This window comes from Pipistrellus hanaki (genome assembly GCF_964339955.1).
Source record: "Pipistrellus hanaki genome assembly, chromosome: X".
NCBI lineage: Eukaryota > Metazoa > Chordata > Mammalia > Chiroptera > Vespertilionidae > Pipistrellus > Pipistrellus hanaki.
The window spans coordinates 95,991,525-96,011,038 of NC_140524.1; the positions used below are offsets into that span (position 1 = coordinate 95,991,525).

A 19,514-nucleotide genomic window follows, 5' to 3' on the forward strand; every position below is an offset into this window, starting at 1 on the left:
TTCGTGGGATAAAACTCTACATTCTGTACTACAAGTTGATTTTTTTTTCATTAACAATTACATTGGAGATCTTTCTAAGATGTTTTTATTACTAAAAAGTACTTTTTTCCATCGATAAGCATTAAAGTTTAATTTACATAATTTTTTTGCAAGCTTGAAAAAAGTCTCCCTCACCCATCTATATTTTCTTCTAGAACTTTCATAAGTTTGTTCCCAGGAAATTCTTCCAGTTTTTAACACCATAAAGTATTGTTGTTGTTTTTCTTCATAAAATAACAACTTCCTACTGGGACACGTCCCCAAAATCGAATAAGACCATTTTTATTAGACAACTAGATATATGGCAGCCCTCTTAAAAATGTGAACTTCAGCCGAAACCGGTTTGGCTCAGTGGTAGAGCATCGGTCTGCGGACTGAAAGGTCCAAGGTTCTATTCCGGTCAAGGGCATGTAGCTGAGTTGCGGGCACATCCCCGGTGGGGGGTGTGCAAGAGGCAGCTGGTCGATGTTTCTCTCTCATCGACGTTTCTAGCTCTCTATATCTCTCCCTTCCTCTCTGTAAAAAATCAATAATATATATATATATATTTTTAATATGAACTTCAGAACAGAAAAATACCATCCTCATCCCAAATCATACTCCCTCTCTCAACAGCTAGTTCCAAGACAATATCACTATATCTTCTTTTAAAGCCTTTCACTAAGGTTTCTCAGCTTAAAATGATCCCAACCAGTCATTCTTTCAATAACAAGGGTAAAAGTAAGCAGTTTACCAAAATAAGAGACAAGCTTACAAAACAGACCTGTAATTGGCCTTGTTCATCGGCATATTCAATGGACTGGAAGATGGTGAGAGCATAGCGTTGTCTGGTCTTCAACCGAGCTCTGTAACCTCGGTACCAATTTTGGATGACCAACGCAGCTCTTATTGCTGCAGACACACAGAACACAAAGTCAGAGGAAAACAGTTACTATGCAGCTAGGATGCGGGTAAGAAGGTGCTTCAGGGGAAAAAATCGTTCACCAGGATTCCTCACTTCTACACACATAAAAACTACAATCAATGAGATTTACCCTCATGTTTTTGTAAAATGTCCTTGTCTCAAACATTCATAGAAGAATAATGGCATGCATATTGAGTAAAAATTTTGGAGCAAGACTACCTGAATTTGAATCCCACTTCTGCTAATTACTGTTTATGTGACTTTGGGTAAGTTATTAAAACGCTTAAAGCCTCAGTTCCCTTATCTGTAAAATGGGAATAATAGCAATTACCTGTGGCAATACTTGAGCATATAAAATCTATATATGCTCTATGAAGTAGCAATTCCATTCTCCACTATATAACCCAAAGCAACTGTCACATAGTCCACTAAGGAGACATGTGGCTTTACAGTGCTTCTTTGTGGCAATAGGAAGTTTGGCAACAACACAGCCCGGCTGTCTATTGCTAGGACAGAGAATGTGAAACTGTGGTGGATGCACCTATAGAATCTATGGCAGAAGTGGAAGCAATAGATTCAATAAATCCATAGTAACATGAATAGGTCTTAAAAAATTATGCTTCAGTTTGAACAGTTATTAAAAACTTAAAGACAGAATGAAATATAACATGATACCACTTTATATAAATTTAAAATACACACACACAAAACCACAATATACATTTCATAAGAGTAAATACAAAGGAAAAGATACACACTAAACATAATAATTGGTTATTTATGGGGAGGGTGACCATCAGGTACATGGGTAAAAGGGAATAAGCAAATTAATTAACATAAAAAAGAGTCTTGCAGAAACCATTGATAACAATGCACAATGAATTAAGAAGTATGATTCACTCCACCTTCTACACCTGATATTTAATTGGCAAGCGATGGATGAAAATGAACACACCTCCCTCTGCATAGAGTTACTGTAGGACAAAATGAGATACTACAGGTAAAGAGTTTAGCTAAATGACTAATGTAAAGCACATGCTAAATACATGTTAACTATAGTGGTATGTATTCTCTTGTTTGTGGACTATTCAGACACACTGACTCTCTCCTGGTAGCCTTTGAACTATCCTGTACCTTCATAAAAAGAGATCAGGTGAAAGATGAGATTAAAACATACTCTCTTGTGCCCTCCTCAAGTTTTAGAGTTAAGAGGAACCAACATCAGCTGGGTCCTTTTATTCCTGCTGTAATTTTCCCAGTTAGCACATAAAAATCAAGAGTTGACTAAAAGGAGAACATTTGAGTTTTGAAAGCAAAAATCCAGCCTCCAGTCGCAGTACGTTTAGTTTAGTACTGCTATGGTACACCGAGTAGACACTAATCATCTGAGGGTGTTTATTTATGAGCTCCCTCAAGGCTCTTGGGTTTCAGAGATTCTCATTTCATTACTCAGCTTTCAGAAAACCCCAGGAAATAGACATAAGGTCAAATATAAAAATCTTTATAGGGAAAAACCACAGGGAGAAGAAATCAAGTAGCTTGTTCAATGTTGCAAAGCAAATAGTTGGTAGTACCATGGCTGCAATCTCATGTTCTTACCACGTCCTTCTGGACAGTAACCTGAAAGGTGTGTTCTGTGGAATAGTGACTGTCATGACCAACCAATCCTCACCTCGGTGGTTTTCTGTTCACCAAGCACAATGTTCTGGTGCTACTTGCTGAGGGTCAGGCAATAGATTTATTCATTCCTGCAGTCCTCGCCACACTGTGAAGCTGAGAGAGACTAACTTACTTAAGGTCATTTAGCCAATAAATGGAAACGGACAGCAGGAATTGAATTAACATCTCACTGACCCCATAGCCCAAGCTCTTAACCTGAATAAATCTATTGACCTTTTTCTGTATCTCAGTTTCTTCATCTGCACAATTATGAAGTGAAACAAATGACCTCTTTCTATTTACTATTAAAAACATCAACCTATATATATAAAAGCCTAAGCGACCGTTAGGACCTAACAACCAGAACTACCAGGATGACTGTCAGAAAACACAGATATTTACATTACGATTCATTAACTGTAGCAAAATTACAGTTATGAAGTGGCAATGAAAATAATTTTATGGTTGAGGGTCACCACAACATGAGTAACTGTATTAAAGGGTCACGACATTAGAAAACTTGAGAACCACTGCATTAAAATGCAACCTCCATAAAGGCTGGATTTTGGTCTACTGGATTAGCTGCTGTATCCCTGCTGGGAACAGTCCCTGGAACATAGTAGATACCCAATAAATATTTGTTAAATGAATGAAACTACTGTTTAATTAAGACTTTCTGTCTTGTGTTCCTCCTCATGCAGAGTGGTAGTCTTATGTTTGGTTTGGTTTGTTTTTGAAATAAGAGTTTATTTGACAGATCATTCTTTAAGCAAGAAGCTTTATATTCAGAATAAGCCATTTAAAGACTCTGCTTTTTGAAATTATGCTGGTAGATGCCTCCAGGATGAGGGAATATGTAGTGTGACTTTAAAAGGTCTGACATCCAGTCAGGAAGAGAGAGAGGCACAAGTGTGATAAAACTGATTAAAATGAAGTCAAACGAACTGAAAAGAGAATGAACCATCTAGTGGCAAAAAGACTTTAAATAAGGAGGACAAGCATCTATTTCCTCAGCTATTCGAAGCTTGCTGAAAATAGGGTATGGCTCAACTCTGAGACCACAGTTTTCATTGTTTTTGTGTACAGATGTTCTACATCTGCCAGCTGCTAGAGTGTGGGGCTGTCATAGTGAGAAAAGCATGAAGTGTGAGATGGTCACACAATCTGATTCTTGGACAGCAAACAAGGCAAGGACCTCTAGGAGACTCACTCATCCACAAATTGTGACATCCCTGCAGCCTCCTTGTCCCTGGAAAGCATTTTTTCTTAAACAAGAGGTATATGAGAATAAAGCATGAGGCCCAGTGTTCAAACAATGGTGAACATTTTCAACAAAACTATACACTTTCCCCTAATGACAAAAGAAATCAGAGTTTTATCATTCTTGAAAACCTCTGGCCTTTTAGTCAGAGAAGGACAAGAATTAGAAGTAATGTCTATGATCTTTTTATTTGCTCATATACTAGCCCACCCACCAACTCATCCACGTGGGGTAATAAAAATAATTTCTGAATTTGTAAACTGGGGACTTCCATTCTGATCCCAACTCAAAACAGAGGCAGTCACTTACCTCTCTGGTGCTCAGTTTCTCACGTGAACAATGAGAAGTTGGGATTTTGTGATCTCTAAGATGTTTTTCAGTTATAAAATACTCTAATTCATCTCTCTATTTTTTTAATGCCACAGCTGCTGCCTATTATTGCACATAGTGAAGTTGAAAATAACCATTCAAGGATAAAATAGAATGTGTAAATACAAACACTCAAATCAGAAGCTTCTGGACAAAGAAGACAAAACTTAAAGACTATTTTAAAAATGTGAATTATCTAGAAAGATCCAAGTCAAGTCACTAATATCCTTGACTTTCTCACATCAAGGAGTTGTAGCCAAACTTTGCTAGCAATTGGTCAAGGAACATGAAATATTTCACCTATTACTTCTTTAAATTACCTAAAATATGATTACTGTATATTATCTGTTAATTGGTTCAAGAAATACCAAATAGAAGATGAGGAAAGATGGATGAGGAAGAAAGTGAAAACAAGTTGGGGTTGGAAAACAGAGACACATGGGAAAGGTCTAAGGCCCATAGGTTTCAATGACGATCAAGAGATCAGAGAATGGGCCCAACCAGTGTTGCTCAGTGGTTGGGCATCAACCCATGAACCAGGAGGTCCTGGTTCAATGCCCAGTCAGGGCATATGCCAGGTTGTGGGCTTGATTCCCCGTGGGGGTCATGCAGGAGGCAGCAAATCGATGATTCTCTTTCCCTCTCTGAAATCAATAAAAACACATTTTTTTAAAAAAAAATCAATAACTATTTTAAAAAAGGGATCAGAGGATGGTATAATAATCATAAAGATTGCAGAGGTGGAACTGATCCAAGTGGCTACAGGGGCCAGGATATGGAAGTGAGCAGCTGAAGTACAGTGGAGGCGGGGCTGCCGGAGTTTAGGAGGTCAAGGAACTGAGATGCCAACATGTTTGAGATTATTCATGTGTACAGTGAAGATATCAAGATGATGCCAAGATGTGGCATACAGAGTCTTCAAAGAATAAGAAAGTTGGTGGACAGCAAAAACAAGGAAGCGCTAACAAACAGTACCTCCAAAGGACATAAACCTAGGTTGCAGCCACTACAGGATTAGGATTTTTTTTTTTTTGAAACATTTTCAAACATATTGGAAAATGGTAAGAATAGTAAAATTGTTAATATTTTGTCACATATGCATTCTCTTGCATGATCTCTTTCCACACACACACACAATCATCCATCATTTCTTCAGTTTTCTTTATTCTATTATAGAACAAGTTCTTAGCTTTCCTTTCCTTTAATGGTACTGATATTTTCTTTCTCTTTATAATTAGTAAATAATTTGCAGGAGCACACTTTGGGATTGTGTATATATTCTATTCTCCACAACATCCATTGATGATTTGTGCCTAAATCAATTATTTCTATGGCGGTTGCAAAATAGCACATTTTAACTCATTTGTTCTACATTTTCTAGGATTAGGATTTTTAAATGCCCCGTTTTAGGTCCTTTTTTATTCAATATGGCAATGGAACAACACTTGGATTGCATAAAGCCATCTAATGCAAGTTTCCATGAGAATTGTAATCTTTGGCTGAGTCACAGTTCAGGAAAATATAAAGTTTTATCTATACAATACCAAAATAATAGGCTACATCAGTAAAATCAGGTGAACAACAGTTTATAAGCAACTGTGACACCTCTTTTATATTAATCTCTAATTTCCTAAAAGAATCATTATTGTGAAAATATCAACTTTTAAAAACTATCATATCCTTAAATACGTAAGAAATTTAGCTATGTACAAGTATAACTCTCAACTTAAATTATTAAATATTTTCTTAGAGGAAATATTCTATTTAACAATTCAGTAATGACCTTTAATCCTCACCTGGTGGGGAAAAACTTAAATGGCTTGACTGCAATTATGTTTTGTGTCTCCTTTGTTATCAATTACAGTGGTGCCTCACACAACGAACTTAATTCGTTCCAGGAGCAAGTTTGTTATGCGAAAAGTTCGTTATGTGAAACGTGTTTTCCCATAACAATACATGTTAAAAAAAAATAATTCGTTCTGTAGCATAAAATATGCTAAGATGACATAAAAAAATGCTAAGATGACATATTTTTATTTAGATACATCTGAAAACATATTTAAAAAAAAAAAAAAAAACACATTTTTTTAATTTTAAGACAGACTAAGTAGAGTCTACCGAATCTTGCACATCTTCATCCATTTTCTGCTTTTTGGCCGATGGTTTCATGAAAAACCTGTCCAAAGTTCGCTGTGCGAGGCGTTCGTTATGCGAGGCACCACTGTACTAATCTGGCTTATAGTGCCAAATTCATTTACCCAAGGTTAAATACAATCAGCGCTAAAGTTTTGTCTTTCACAGCTGCTAAAAAGACAATGCAATACAAAGCCATAATCGTATAGGAAAGGTATTCTGATTACGGGAAATCACTGGCAATCAGAGCTGAGGTATTGACCTTTCTTACACTGAGTTTAAATGTGTCTTTGTTACAGGATTTCTTAACAAATCACAGGCTCTAACTATAAAGCTGGCTTCTTTGTGAATTGTCTAGTCATGGCTGAAGCTGGTAAATAGCATTTAAATGGGGCGGTGTGACTTCATATTCTTTCAGTAATACTTTCTACTTTCTAAAGGCTCATGATTCTAGAGTGGATATCTGAATAGTCATTGTCAGGATCTCTATACCGAAAATGTCTAAAGCAGAGGCACATTAATCACACAGCAAATAACAATTCAGAAAAACAAGAGGATGCATTTAATTGGTGTGAAGAATAAAAAGACTGCTTAGTGTTTTTGTTTGTATGCAGGCAATAAACATATTTGTAGTACCAATCCTATATAAATCTCAAGGCTCATATAGTATCATATCAAAAAGTAAATAATTAAGTAAAAATTGTTATTGAGAGGGATCATAATTTCAGATGAAGGAAGTGATCTCCTTTTACACAGAAAAGTACTTCTTTAAAATGATTTCCAATTGATGCCAATCAACCAGGGATTATAGTATAAAATGTGGGCTGGAACTAAAGAATTGACAGATTTGGGATATTGATCTTAATTAAAGTCGTGGGAGTAAAGTCACCCAAAGAGAGCATTAGAGTGACAAAGAGGGCCAAGAAGAATCCAAAGGAGTCCCAATATTTAAAAGTGGCAAGAAAGTGGCAACTTTCCCGACCCATGTAGCTCAGTTTTTGAGCACTGACCTATGAACCAAGAGGTCATGGTTCAATTCCCAGTCAGGGCACATACCTAGGTTGGGAGCTCAGTCCCCGGTGGGGGCGTGCAGGAGGCAGCTGATCAATGGTTCTCACTCATCATTGATGTTTCTATCGCTCTCTCCTTCTTTCTTCCTCTCTAAAATCAATAAAAATATATATACACTGAGTGGTCAGATTATGATGATCTCTGAACGCATAATAATCCTGCCACACACAGTGCATATCCTATATAATAAAAGGCTAATATGAAATTGTCCCCTGAAACAGGAGTTCACCAGCAGGCTGGCCAGCCAACTGCCCATGTCCCCTCCCCCTGGCCAGGCTGGCCGGAACCCACCCATGCACGAATTTATGCACTGAGCCTCTAATACACACACACACACACACACACACACACACACACACACACACATACACACACACTGAGTAACCAGGTTATTATGCGTTCAGAGATCATAATAATCTGGCCACTCAGTGTGTATTTTAAAAGGACTGATAAATAGTTCAAACAAAGACATAAAATGAAATCCAGAAGAATATGCTGGCATTGAAAGCAAGGACCTTGAGTATGTTAAGAGGGGAATGTGCAAGAATGCCAACTACTGCCAGGATGTCAAGCAAAATAAGTACTGAAAATGCACCACGGGACTTCAAGGTCATTCAAGAACTTGTCAAAATCATTTTTCATGGGATGGGATAAAGCAAGAGATAGGGAGCAGTGGTGAGAATGCTCCCTTCAGGAGCAAACTTTTAACAAATGGCAATTTTTAACAACTGGGAAATATGGGGCTGGGCATGGAGGGAGGGGATCTCTAAGGCAGTTCTGAATGGCTTGATTGTTAGATATTTAAACAACTAAATTAACTAGATGTTATTCCAAGAATTATAGAAGTATGTGGTCGCTATTGAGTATTTTCAAAATTTTAAGTAAAAATAGAGAACAAGTTTGTGTTTTTGTTAAAGAACAATCTCCATTAGAAAAATTTTCCATTTGTTACAGCTTAAGACATCAAACTTCAAAGCTAAAAAAACTAGATAGCCTTTGTGGGCTTCTCAGCACTTAGAGAAAATGAATAAATGCATGTCTAAGTGGTCTCAAGTAAAGAAACAAAAGAAAATATATCAGAGTGTTCTCAAAGTGCTCCACGAGAAAAAGAAAAAGGAAACAGATTATTAATTCAAAACCCATCAATATAAAATCTTAAGTGTAAACTGAAGTTCAGGAGAATGAAACTGCAATGTTTAATTTCTGAGTTTTTTTGGTTGAATTCCAATTTTTCAAGTCAGGACAGTGTGTCCAAAGGAGCATGGACTGAGTGAAAGGTGAAGGGATTAAGAAATAAAAACAAAAGCTCATAGACACAGACAACAGTATGGCGATTACCAGTGGGAAAGGGGGGTGGGGTGTTATCATCAGAACATTAATAAATATTAATAAAGGAAAGAAGGCAAATGGAGTCAGACGTTGTAAACATGGTCACCTGGGAAGCTTTGTCAGGAAGCTACAGCTTCGCACAGCCTTGTTCCTCTAAGGCACATGTGTCAAACACAAGGCCCGCGGGCCAAATCCAGCTCGCCAGGCCTTGCAATGTGGCCCGCACCGCGCTGTCATCACTGCACTCCGCTGTCAGTTTATTACATTGTCAGTTTATGACTGTTCAGTAAACCATTCGGCCCGCGATTTAGGCTGGATTTTAGATTTTGGCCCCTTCTCTGATTGAGTTCGACACCCCTACTCTAAGGTATTAACACCCCTCCCTTCCCCCATCTGGTACTGGATTATTGGGTAAGGTGTTAAAAATTTCAACACAAGTAAAATTTACAAATATAATAAATTAAAAAATTATGTATAGTATTATTTTGTTCCTTGGCATATTTCTCATTTGAGTGAATTCTAATAACTGATCAACAATGCGAACTTTGATAAGCAGTTCTCGATAATCATTTCTCAACAATTGTTTGTTATTATTAAAGTTTAACATTATAAAATTAACAAAAATAATATAAAACTCATATTCTGGCTAAATAGCCACATGGCCGCCGAAAACCGTATATTCCCTTCCCATTCTCCCGTCGTTCCCTAGCTTGTCTTGCATTCTTTCCAAAAATCGGGACTTTTTTAAAACACCCAGGACACGGCACAAATTGTTAAAAATTGGGACTGTCCCGCCAAAAGAGGGACGTCTGGTCACCTTATTATTGGAGGAAAAGGGGGAACAGGCACATGTGCAGTGGAAGTTGGAGTGGCGCAGGGGAGGTGCTTGCCTGCCAGTTTAGCATGGGGAACAATCTTAGAAAGTTAATTGGTTAGTTTGAAGAAGATCCTGGTTAAAATCCCCATAGAGTTCCCAATGCTTTGTTCTTCTCTTGCTCTCTCTTGCTCCATGACCTCACTCACCTGTGTGCTCGCCTGTTCTCTCTCCATAGCCATGTGGCCTAAAGCAGATGCATGTCCCATGGCTTGCGGACCCCGCACACATGGACTGCAGCTGGGAACACAAGCTAAGCTAGCCGGATGCTGGGCTGGACTGTGCTTTAATACGGAGCAGAGATTCTGCTAAAGGCTGGACTTCTTCCGTGGCGAGATGGACAAAGATGGGAACTTGGAGGGGAACCCCTTAATTTTACATCATCAATAAAGCTTTCCACAAAACCCTGTGCTCCCATGGGGGCCTCAGGAAATTCCGTTTCCTCGCAGCACCCTGAGAACTCCACTTCCACCAATAATAGGGGGAGGTAGGAAAGGGTAAAAGGGGGATATGATGAAAGAAGGAGACTTGTCTTGGGATAGTAAGCACACAATACAATATACAGATGAGGTGCTATAGAATTGTATACCTAAAACCTATTCAATTTTATTAACCAATGTTACCCGAATGCATTCAATAAAGATTTTTTTTAAGTAGCATATTCTTTGGAATCTGTCAAAGCTGGCTCCAATTCAGGTTCAGCCACCAACTAATGCATGACTCAGGATAGTTCTATAAGTCTTAGTTTCTTCACCTAGAAAGAGAGACTAACCAAAGCTTCCTCCAAGAATTTTGGTGAGAAATAGAAATAATGAATGTTGTAGGCACTCAGTAAAGTATAGCCATTATTTTTCTCTTCCCTGTGGCATGTCACAAAGGGAGTGAAATAACAACCATAATGATAAAAATCAATGCTACTTCTCTACATGGAAGGTGAATAGCCCACAAGAATGGGGATGGCTTCCATTTTACATGTAGGCTACACTTTCTCAAAAATACCATGAGCCTGTCTAGTGTGGTTCAGCTGGCTAGAGTGTTACCCATGAACCAGGAGGTCATAGTTCGATTCCCACTCAGGGCACATGCCAGGGTTGTGGGCTGGATCCTTAGTAGAGGGTGTGCAGGAGGCAGCCGATGGGTGTTTCTCTCTTAGCAATGTTTCTTTCTCTCTCTGCCTTTCCCTTCCTCTCTCTGAAATCGATAAAAACATTTTTTTTTTGCCTTGACATTCCAAAGGCAGAGTATTGTGTTGGGGCTGAATGACCAAGATGGGGGAAAAACACCCTTATCACTATAGAGACTGTGAGAAATAGGAAGCAAGCTCTGCTACTTACAGGTCATGTGTTCTTGAGCAAATGACTTTGCCTCTGAAAGCCTTTTCCACAAAATGAGAACTCTTCACAGATTTTAAAGATCAAATGTATGTGAAAGGGCCTGGCCAACTATAAATAGTGATGGAAAAAAATAAAATACAATGAAATTAAATCTAAAAACAAAATTAAAAAGCACTATGTAAATAAAAGCTTTGGGTGAAGTGACCCTCAATTTCTGGCACATGGAAAGTGCTTAGGAAAAGGTTTCCCAGGTGAGTGACCATGACCTCCTGGTTCATAGGTCGATGCTCAACCACTGAGCCACGTTGACTGGGTGAAAAAATATTTTAAAAGAAAATGACAAGAAATATAAAATCTGAATAGAACTATAGAATAAGTAATCAAAAACTACCCACAAAGAAAATCCCAGAAATAAATATATATAAAAGCCCATACCCAGATAGCTTCACTGACAAATTCTAACAAACATTTAAATACAACTTTTTCACAAACCCTTATTTTAAAAAATGCAAGAAAAAGGAACACTTTCCAATCAATTTTTAAGGCCAGTATTATCCTGATATCAAAATTAGGCAAAGCTACCACATAAACCAGTATCTCTTAGAAAAAAAAATGCAAAAACCCTAAGCAAAATATTAGCAAACCAAATCTAGAAACATATAAAAAGGATTATTATACACCATGATCAAGTGGAATTTATCCCAGGAATGCAAAGTTGGTATAACATCTAAAATCCAATAACTGTGTACCATATCACAGAATAAAAGACAAAAACTACATGACCATCTCAATACAACTGTCCCTTGGAATCTGTGGGGGGTTAATTCCAGGACCCCCAAAGATACCTGTAGATGGACTTGTATAAGTCCCTTCTATAAAATGGAATAGTATTGGGGGGAGGGGGGTAATGGGGGAATAAGGACACATATGTAATACATTAATCAATAAAGAAATCTTTAAGATGCCATAGTATTTGCATATACACTATATCTGCCTATAGACTACAGCAGTGTCTGCCTATACATCGCTTCATTCCTGCAGATTCAGCATAGTGTTCAGGGCATGGCAAATTCAAGTTTTGCTTTTTAGAACTTTGGGGGCTATTTTTCTTTCTAATATTTTTGATCTGGGGTTGGATAAATCAGTGGATGGGAAACCCAGATATGGATGGCCAGCTACACATGCACAATTCAACTAGGAGAGAGCACAGCATCTGAAACCAAAAGGAAAACATCTCACACTAACTAGTATGGTAAACTCTTCATCCTAAACTCTCCATACTAAGACTGAGTGACCTTCCAAAATCAAGATGTGGAAGAGAAATTGGGGAGATTATCTATACCTAAATAGCAAAGGAATGGAATTTAAGAGCACATTATTCACATAATTGTCCTAGCTTGCTTGTGTTTTTTTTTAATTTCTTTGTGAAAACTGTTTCTTAGACACTCGAGTTTCAACTAGATTCTAGTAGCCATGAGAAAGAACCTCGATACAAAATAAAGAAAATAATAAGTTTCTAATTATATGGAAATAGTAGGGGGGCATGTCAACTATTTAGGAACAACCCCCTTTTGGAGAAGCAGATGATCAAGCATTTGCCAAATTCTACCTAGAATATTCTAAAAACATGAGGCAAATCTCATAAAGTTCTGTGTTGAATAGCTATAAAAATAATCTGATCACCGAGTTATAAAACCTAATAAAGATTCAATGATGTTACCAATCGCTACATAGATATGAATATAGCTATTTATAAGCCCACTGAATAAACAGATGTAGGTTTACAGAGGCTTTCTTGTTCCCTGCCACTGAGTTTTAAATTGGGATTTTATATTGGTACATTTCCAACTGAAATCAAATCAAATATAAAATATCTCTTAGATAATACTTTATGGTACATCAGAAATTCAAAGCTACATCTTCCTACCAGTCATTTCTGATGTTATCCCAATATTTAACCTCTGGCTCAAGTGATGATGCCTTGTGCAAAATCACACAGAGCAGGCAGTTCCAGAACCAACTATGTACGTAAATGAGAAAGGAGGACAGGTAATTGGCACACTTTTCATCAGGAAGACACATTCCTAGCACTCACTTTTTGCAGATTTCCTGATTTTAATTGATGAACTACCGCAGCCCATGTTGTTTAGATGGTGTGGAATATCTTCAACGTCTTATTCCAGATGGTGAAGAGGTGTGCGAAACCACTCCTTAGCTGACACTTCAGTCACAGACCCTGAAAAGGAATACACAGGAGAGAGGGGAAGGAAGAAGGATGTTAACAACTAGGTGTCCTTAGACTGCTCAGCGGGATTCATTTTATGCTTCTTCTCAACTGCCCTTGGTCACGTGATGTGGAAAGTGACCAGACATAATCTAATCCTGGTTTATTTTCCACAGCACCGCAGCAGCAGCAACGGAGCAGCAATAGGTTGCTTTTCTGCTACACATCAATTTTATTTTCCTCGTGTCTCCGTCAGATCAAGGTCTGCAGAAAATAACACATTAAAAACGAAAAGAAAAGCGTGGCAATGTAAGAGCGTACAATTTTCTAATTGACATAGGGAATCAGATAGGAAAGCTCTGACATCATTGAACAGTTTTGGTTTTCAGCTCAAATAATTAAACCTATCTGGGCTTTGAAAAACACAAATTGGAGGACTATGAGACAAAAACAAGATATTTAAATGCCAACATCCAAATCAAAGTGAGTTCTTTGACAATATTTCGCAGAATCAGAGCACTTGTTTATAAAAAGGAGGTTCAAGGTCTCCCCCCCCCCCAAATGAAGGCATCAGAATCTGTCCAAGTGCCCTTTTCAAACAAGCTCTCCCAGTGTTTTTGAGACTCTTCCAGGTCTTCTTTCCGGTAGCTCACCAGCCCCTCTGACAAGTTAGATGAAACTGCTAAAGGGATTTTCCACAATCACTCCCTGGGAATTTCTGACAAAATTCCTTTCCTCCATGCTTTTTTGGGGGGTGATATTTCGGAAGGGGGGCAAAAGTTTTGCTTTTGGGGATAGCGATCATTAAGCAGGGATATTAAGAGAAACAAAAGACTCAGAAAGAACCTTTCACCTTCCCCCTTTCATACTTAAAAGATTCAGATAAGAAAAAAATAAAAACAAAACACCTGCTTCAGGATGAGAAACATAGTACTAGACAGGAGGACTCCAGGCAGGTGCCTGTTCACTAGTCCACCCTGTGTCTTGCTGTTTCTGGGTTGCCTAGCAAAACTATGTTCCTCTCTTCCTCAACCACCTATAAATTGCCTACTCCCTTTGAAATCTCATGCCCACTTTTTCTTCTTTGTTTAAAGATGACTTATATACCCAATTTTACTGCACTGTCTTTGGAATTCCCATGCTTATGTGAATCCCCCGTGAGCGTGTATAAAAATTTAATTTTCTTCTTTTGATTTGATTAGCCCACGTAGAAGAACCTAGAAGGTGGGAGGAAAATCATTATATTTTTTTTAGCTGCCACATTTCCTTTATTTTTTGACTCTCCAAACCAACCTGATCTAATATATTTACATTTCCTGATAGAAACAAAGAGAACTAGGGACCCTATAGGCATGTTTATTTTTCCACTAGCACTACATTAAAAGCTTCAGAATTTCAACTCAACTGAAGAAAAGGCAAAACAAAAATGAGCAAAATATTTGAATTATCAAAAAAAATTTTTAAATAATAACCTTAATAAACAGATATTCTAATCGGATCTAGGCTTGGTTTTTTTTTTTTACATGTTGAATCAATTAACTCTCTTAAATTTGGGATTATTTACAAGTCTAATAGGGATTTCTTTTATATCTTTTGTTGTTGCTGTTGTTCATCTTCACCTGAGGATATTTTTCCATTATTTATTTATTTATTTATTTATTTATTTATTTATTTATTTATTTTTAGAGAGAGAGAATGGAAGGGAGGGGGAGAGGCAGAGAGAGAGAAAAACATCAATGTGAGACACATAGACTGGTAGTCTCCTGCACATGCCCCAATCAGGGCCGGAGGATTGAGTTTGCAACCAACATATGATTCTCTTGAATGGAATCAAACCCGGACCTCTTGGTCTGCAGACAGACACTGTAACTACTGAGCAAAACCGGCTCAAGCTATATCTTTCTTAACTGTTAACAAGATCAGCTCCAGAGCATAACAACCCTTGTGACATTCTACTCCAAAACATTTTCCAAGATTACCGCAGATCCATTACATTCACATCCTCATATTTGTGCACTTAGGTGGTACATTCATCCAGCATACCTATCAACTTATGTATTTATGAGAGGTCCTTGGGGAAAATTTTTTAATCCTTACCAGAAGATATTTTTCCCATTGAGTTTTAGAGAGTGGAAAGAGAGGGACAAGGGAAGGAGAGAGGGAGAAAGGGAGAGGGAGATGGAGAGAGAGGAAGAGAGAGAGAAAAAGGAAGAGAGAGAGAGAGAGAGAGAGAGAGAGAGAGAGAGAGAGAGAGAGAGAGAGAGAGAGAGAGAGAGAAACATGTATGTGAGAGAGACACATGGACTGGTTGGCTCCCACATGCACCCCTAGAGGGGGTGAGAACCTGAAAACAAGGTACATGCCCTTGACTGGGAATCAAACCAGGGACCCTTTGATCCATGGGCCTACACTCCAACCACTGAGCCAAACCAGCCAGGGTGGTCCTTGGACATTTTGCTAAATATTTTAATGAAATTAAGATACATACGTTGACACCTTGACATTTCAAGCTATCTCAAATCAGAAGAAGAAAAAGAAGAGGAGGAGGAAGAGAAGGACAAGGGAGGGTGGGAAGGCAGGAAAGAGGAAGAAAAAAAGGAAATCCGTTTGGAATGATTTTTAATAACAAAATCATAGATGTATAAAGGTGAGAGCGACCTTTAAAAGTTCCTAGAATTGACAGAAAGTACAAGGAAGTTAAGCAAATTGCATAATTATTATATAGACAAAAATGGTTATCAAACGTTGTTGCATTTTAGTTATCACCTGGGGAGCTTTGAAAACTCCCATTGATCAGACAGCACCTTATTAAATCAGAATCTCTCAGGGCTTTAAAAAAAAACTGGTGCCTGTGTCCCCTTGGGTAGAGTTGGGCATCTGGATTTTTTAAAGCTCCCCAGATGATTCTAATATGCAGCGAAGTTCGACAATCTCTAATAGAGACCATGTTTTAGTGAATCCACGATGATGCCTAGTGAACATCACATTTTCCTCTGAATGCTTTTTGACTTCATGTGTTTGGAACAAGATTTTTCCAAAGGTCATGTCAGGCTTGTAAGGCTGCGGTTTCTGGCATCTACTCTTTTCTCATGTTTGAAATTGGGGCAGTATTTACACATCGCTTGCTTTCTCTCCGTACTCAAAAATATCTCTAAGGTTATGGGCAATGCCTATGAGAACACATCTGCTAGGGTCTTCATCAGCCTTTGAAGTAGTTTATCTAGTCCTGCTCACCTTATCCAAGTGCCTATATTAATGCTCTCCAACCTGAGTACCACAAGACGTACCAGAGAAGATTATTAAAAATGCAGACTGGTCTAGCTGGTTTGGCTCAGTGGACAGCGCATTGGCCTGCGAACTGAAAGGTCCTGGTTCAATTCTGGTCAAGGGCATCTGCCCAAGTTGCAGGCTTGATCCCAGTGCAGGAGGCAGCCCATCAATAATCCTCTCTCATCATCAATGTTCCTATCTCTCTCTCTCCCTTCCTCTCTGAAATCAATAAAAATATATTTTATAAAAATAAAATCAAAATTCAGGTTACCAGACTTTACTGCCAATACTGGATTCAAGCAGTCTGGGTAGCCTGCACCCTTCAGGGTGCTTTGGCACAGGCACTTCCTGTATCTGTTTGAGAAACTCTGCTCTTCCTGGGGCTTCACTTCCATCTTCATGCTATTTTTCCTACCCTTTCTTTGAATACACTAGAGGCCTGAAGCACGAAGATTCATGCAAGAAAGGGCCTTCCTTCCCCTGGCTGCAGGCACTGCCTTCGCTCCAACCCAAGCCGTCTTTTCGCTCTGGCCCAGAGCTGCCTTTTCACCTTTCCATGCTGCCCAGAGGCAGCCCCCACCACTCAGCACCTACATATGCAAATTAACCTACCATCTTTGTTGGGTTAATTTGCATACTCACTCCCGATTGGCTGGAGGCCTTTGCAAAGGTATAGTCAATTTGCATCTTACTTTTTTATTAGTGTAGATAAGAGTTGGGCAGTGAGTAGGCAACAAACACTGATTCAACAATAGAAAGTGACATATTTCAATCTCGATTTTCTTTTTCCAGAAAAAGAAATAAATAAAGCAATATATCTCTCCAAACTCATTTGATTCTCAGTTAATTCACTGTACAACAAAAGTTCATGTAAAAGAGTCACTAGGAACTAAAATACATCATGGTTGAATATATTTCTACTAGACTGTAAGCTTCTAGGGTATCTTACTTTCTAAATACTCCTCGAATCTCTGGCACCTACACAGTATCTTTAACAAAGCAAGTTTTTGATGAATGCTGAATGCATGCATGAATGAATATTTCTAAGGTAGGGTCCTTTAAAAATTAGTAACTAAAGATAATTATTAGTCTATAATTTTGTGCACAGATGCTGGCTATTTGATTATAAATCTTTTATTAAACCAAAAAATGGATAGTACTTATACATCCATTTTTAAACAAAAATTTTTAAAACATGATGGAAGTGAGAATTATTTTAGAATTCTTTGGTATTAGAAAAAAACAGTTTGTTATTAGAATTTTTATATTATTAAATATTGCTTTCTTTCTTTTTCTGGAAAAAGAAAATGGAGATTGAAATATATCACTTGCCATTGTTGAGTCAGAAACTTGCCCAGTGTCTCAGTCTCTCTAAAATCAATAAATATAAATTTTTTAAAAAAGAAAGAGAGTTCATTTTCATTCTCGCCAAAACAAGAACTGGTTAAGGGAGATGCCACTTCCTACTCCCACACACTGCCCAACTTAGACTGTAATCATCCACTTAAAGGCAGAGACGGAGGCAAGTTTTTAAAGATGTGCTTTTGCTAAGCTGATAAAAATGATTTGGGGATTTTCCATTATTTGGGAAGACATAAGCTCCTTCCATTTCCTGCCCTCTGTCCACATTAGAAAAGCATTTAGTGTGCTAGAGTCTCTGAAAAAACAGTTTCCGGGAGCTTGAAATGGGTTCGTCAGCTCAAGAGGTGGAGAGTGTCATCAGCATTCAGAAAGAACCAAGGATGCCATAATCAGTCAGAAAGCAGCTTGAAACTTGCCCAGGGCCTCCGTCCTTACTGATACATACGTATATACTGAGGATGGTTTTTAAGCATAAACATAAAATAAGAGATTCATCATGGGCACGCATTTAAACTGCAGAACAAAAGGTTTCTAAGGCTTCCATTAAAAGGTTTTCACTGTGTATGTGTGGAAGGAGGGTGAGAGGGAGAAGTGGAGGGTTGAACTGTTTGATGTTGTTCATTTCTTTTCATCCTGGCTACTTTTCATTTCCAAAGATGAAGATACAAAGAAAGAACAAAAGATGGTCCTTGGAGCCAAGCTAACCTCAGTCATCAAGTAGTCTCTAAACTAGCCCACACTCCCCAAGTTGTTCTTATTCATTATTTTATTTCAAATGCATCTCTACTGAACCCTCACACCTTGGCTCAGCCATACTGACCTTGATTCCACCTCTAGAATTCTAGATGTGAACTATGGTTGGTTTCCCATGCTAGAAACTTAGCTTTTCCTAGCGAAAACTCAGCTTTCATGAGAAATGTCTGCTCTGGCTCTGGCCCTGAGGAAGCCAATTATAGAACCCAGTTATTCAACTGTGGATGGACACCACTGATGTGTCTTCCAGTTACCTCTTCAGGCTCATCCTGCTGCATGGCATTTGGTCTTCATCAAAAGAGGGGTTCTAGCCTGGTGGGCATGGCTCAGTAGTTGAGCATAGACCTATGAACCAGGAGGTAACGGTTCAATTCCCGGTCAGGGCACATGCTCAGGTTGTGGGCTCAATTCCCAGTGGGGGTCATGCATGAGGCAGCCAATCAATGATTCCCTCTCATCATTGATATCTCTCTCTCTCTCTCTCTCTCTCTCTCTCTCTCTCTCTCTCTCTCTCTCTCTCTTCCTCTATGAAATCAATAAAAATCTAAACAGGGGGTTAGAAAGTGCACTCACCCAGAACTGGTGAACCAAACACAGCTGGCATTGCCTAAAGAAAGTCAGTGCAGGAGAGAGAGAAATACATAACCAGAAACACCGAGAGGAGTGATCATGGGAGACAAAGAAACAATGTAGGAAGCGGTTATAGGGTTAAGCCTCAGACTGACCTGTTGGCAAATTTGCAAACAAGTCCCATTTAGAGGGCACAATCCTCTAAGCATAATTAAGCTTGATCTTGTAACTGCTCTCTAGATCTTTCCTGGGTAGCTAGTGGGCTGTGGGAGGGGCAGAAAGTGCTGCCAAAACAAGTGAAACTTATAACAACATTGTAAATTGCCTTGTTTGTCCCTGACTATAAATAAAGCCTCAATTTT

At 38.4% G+C, this 19,514-nt stretch overlaps 1 protein-coding gene across 2 annotated transcripts in view; it reads right to left on the bottom strand.

The window, feature by feature from the left end:
- Positions 1–19,514, bottom strand: part of PPEF1 (protein phosphatase with EF-hand domain 1) — a 106,048-nt gene that overhangs the window by 58,171 nt on the left and 28,363 nt on the right. For both annotated transcript variants that reach the window (XM_084869602.1, XM_084869603.1), the window contains 2 exons: positions 13,069–13,209; positions 803–930 (listed from right to left, as the gene is read on the bottom strand). In XM_084869602.1, coding sequence (XP_084725728.1) covers positions 803–930; positions 13,069–13,114 — 174 coding nt within the window. In that variant the 5' untranslated portion in view covers positions 13,115–13,209. The remainder of the gene's footprint in view (positions 1–802; positions 931–13,068; positions 13,210–19,514) is intronic.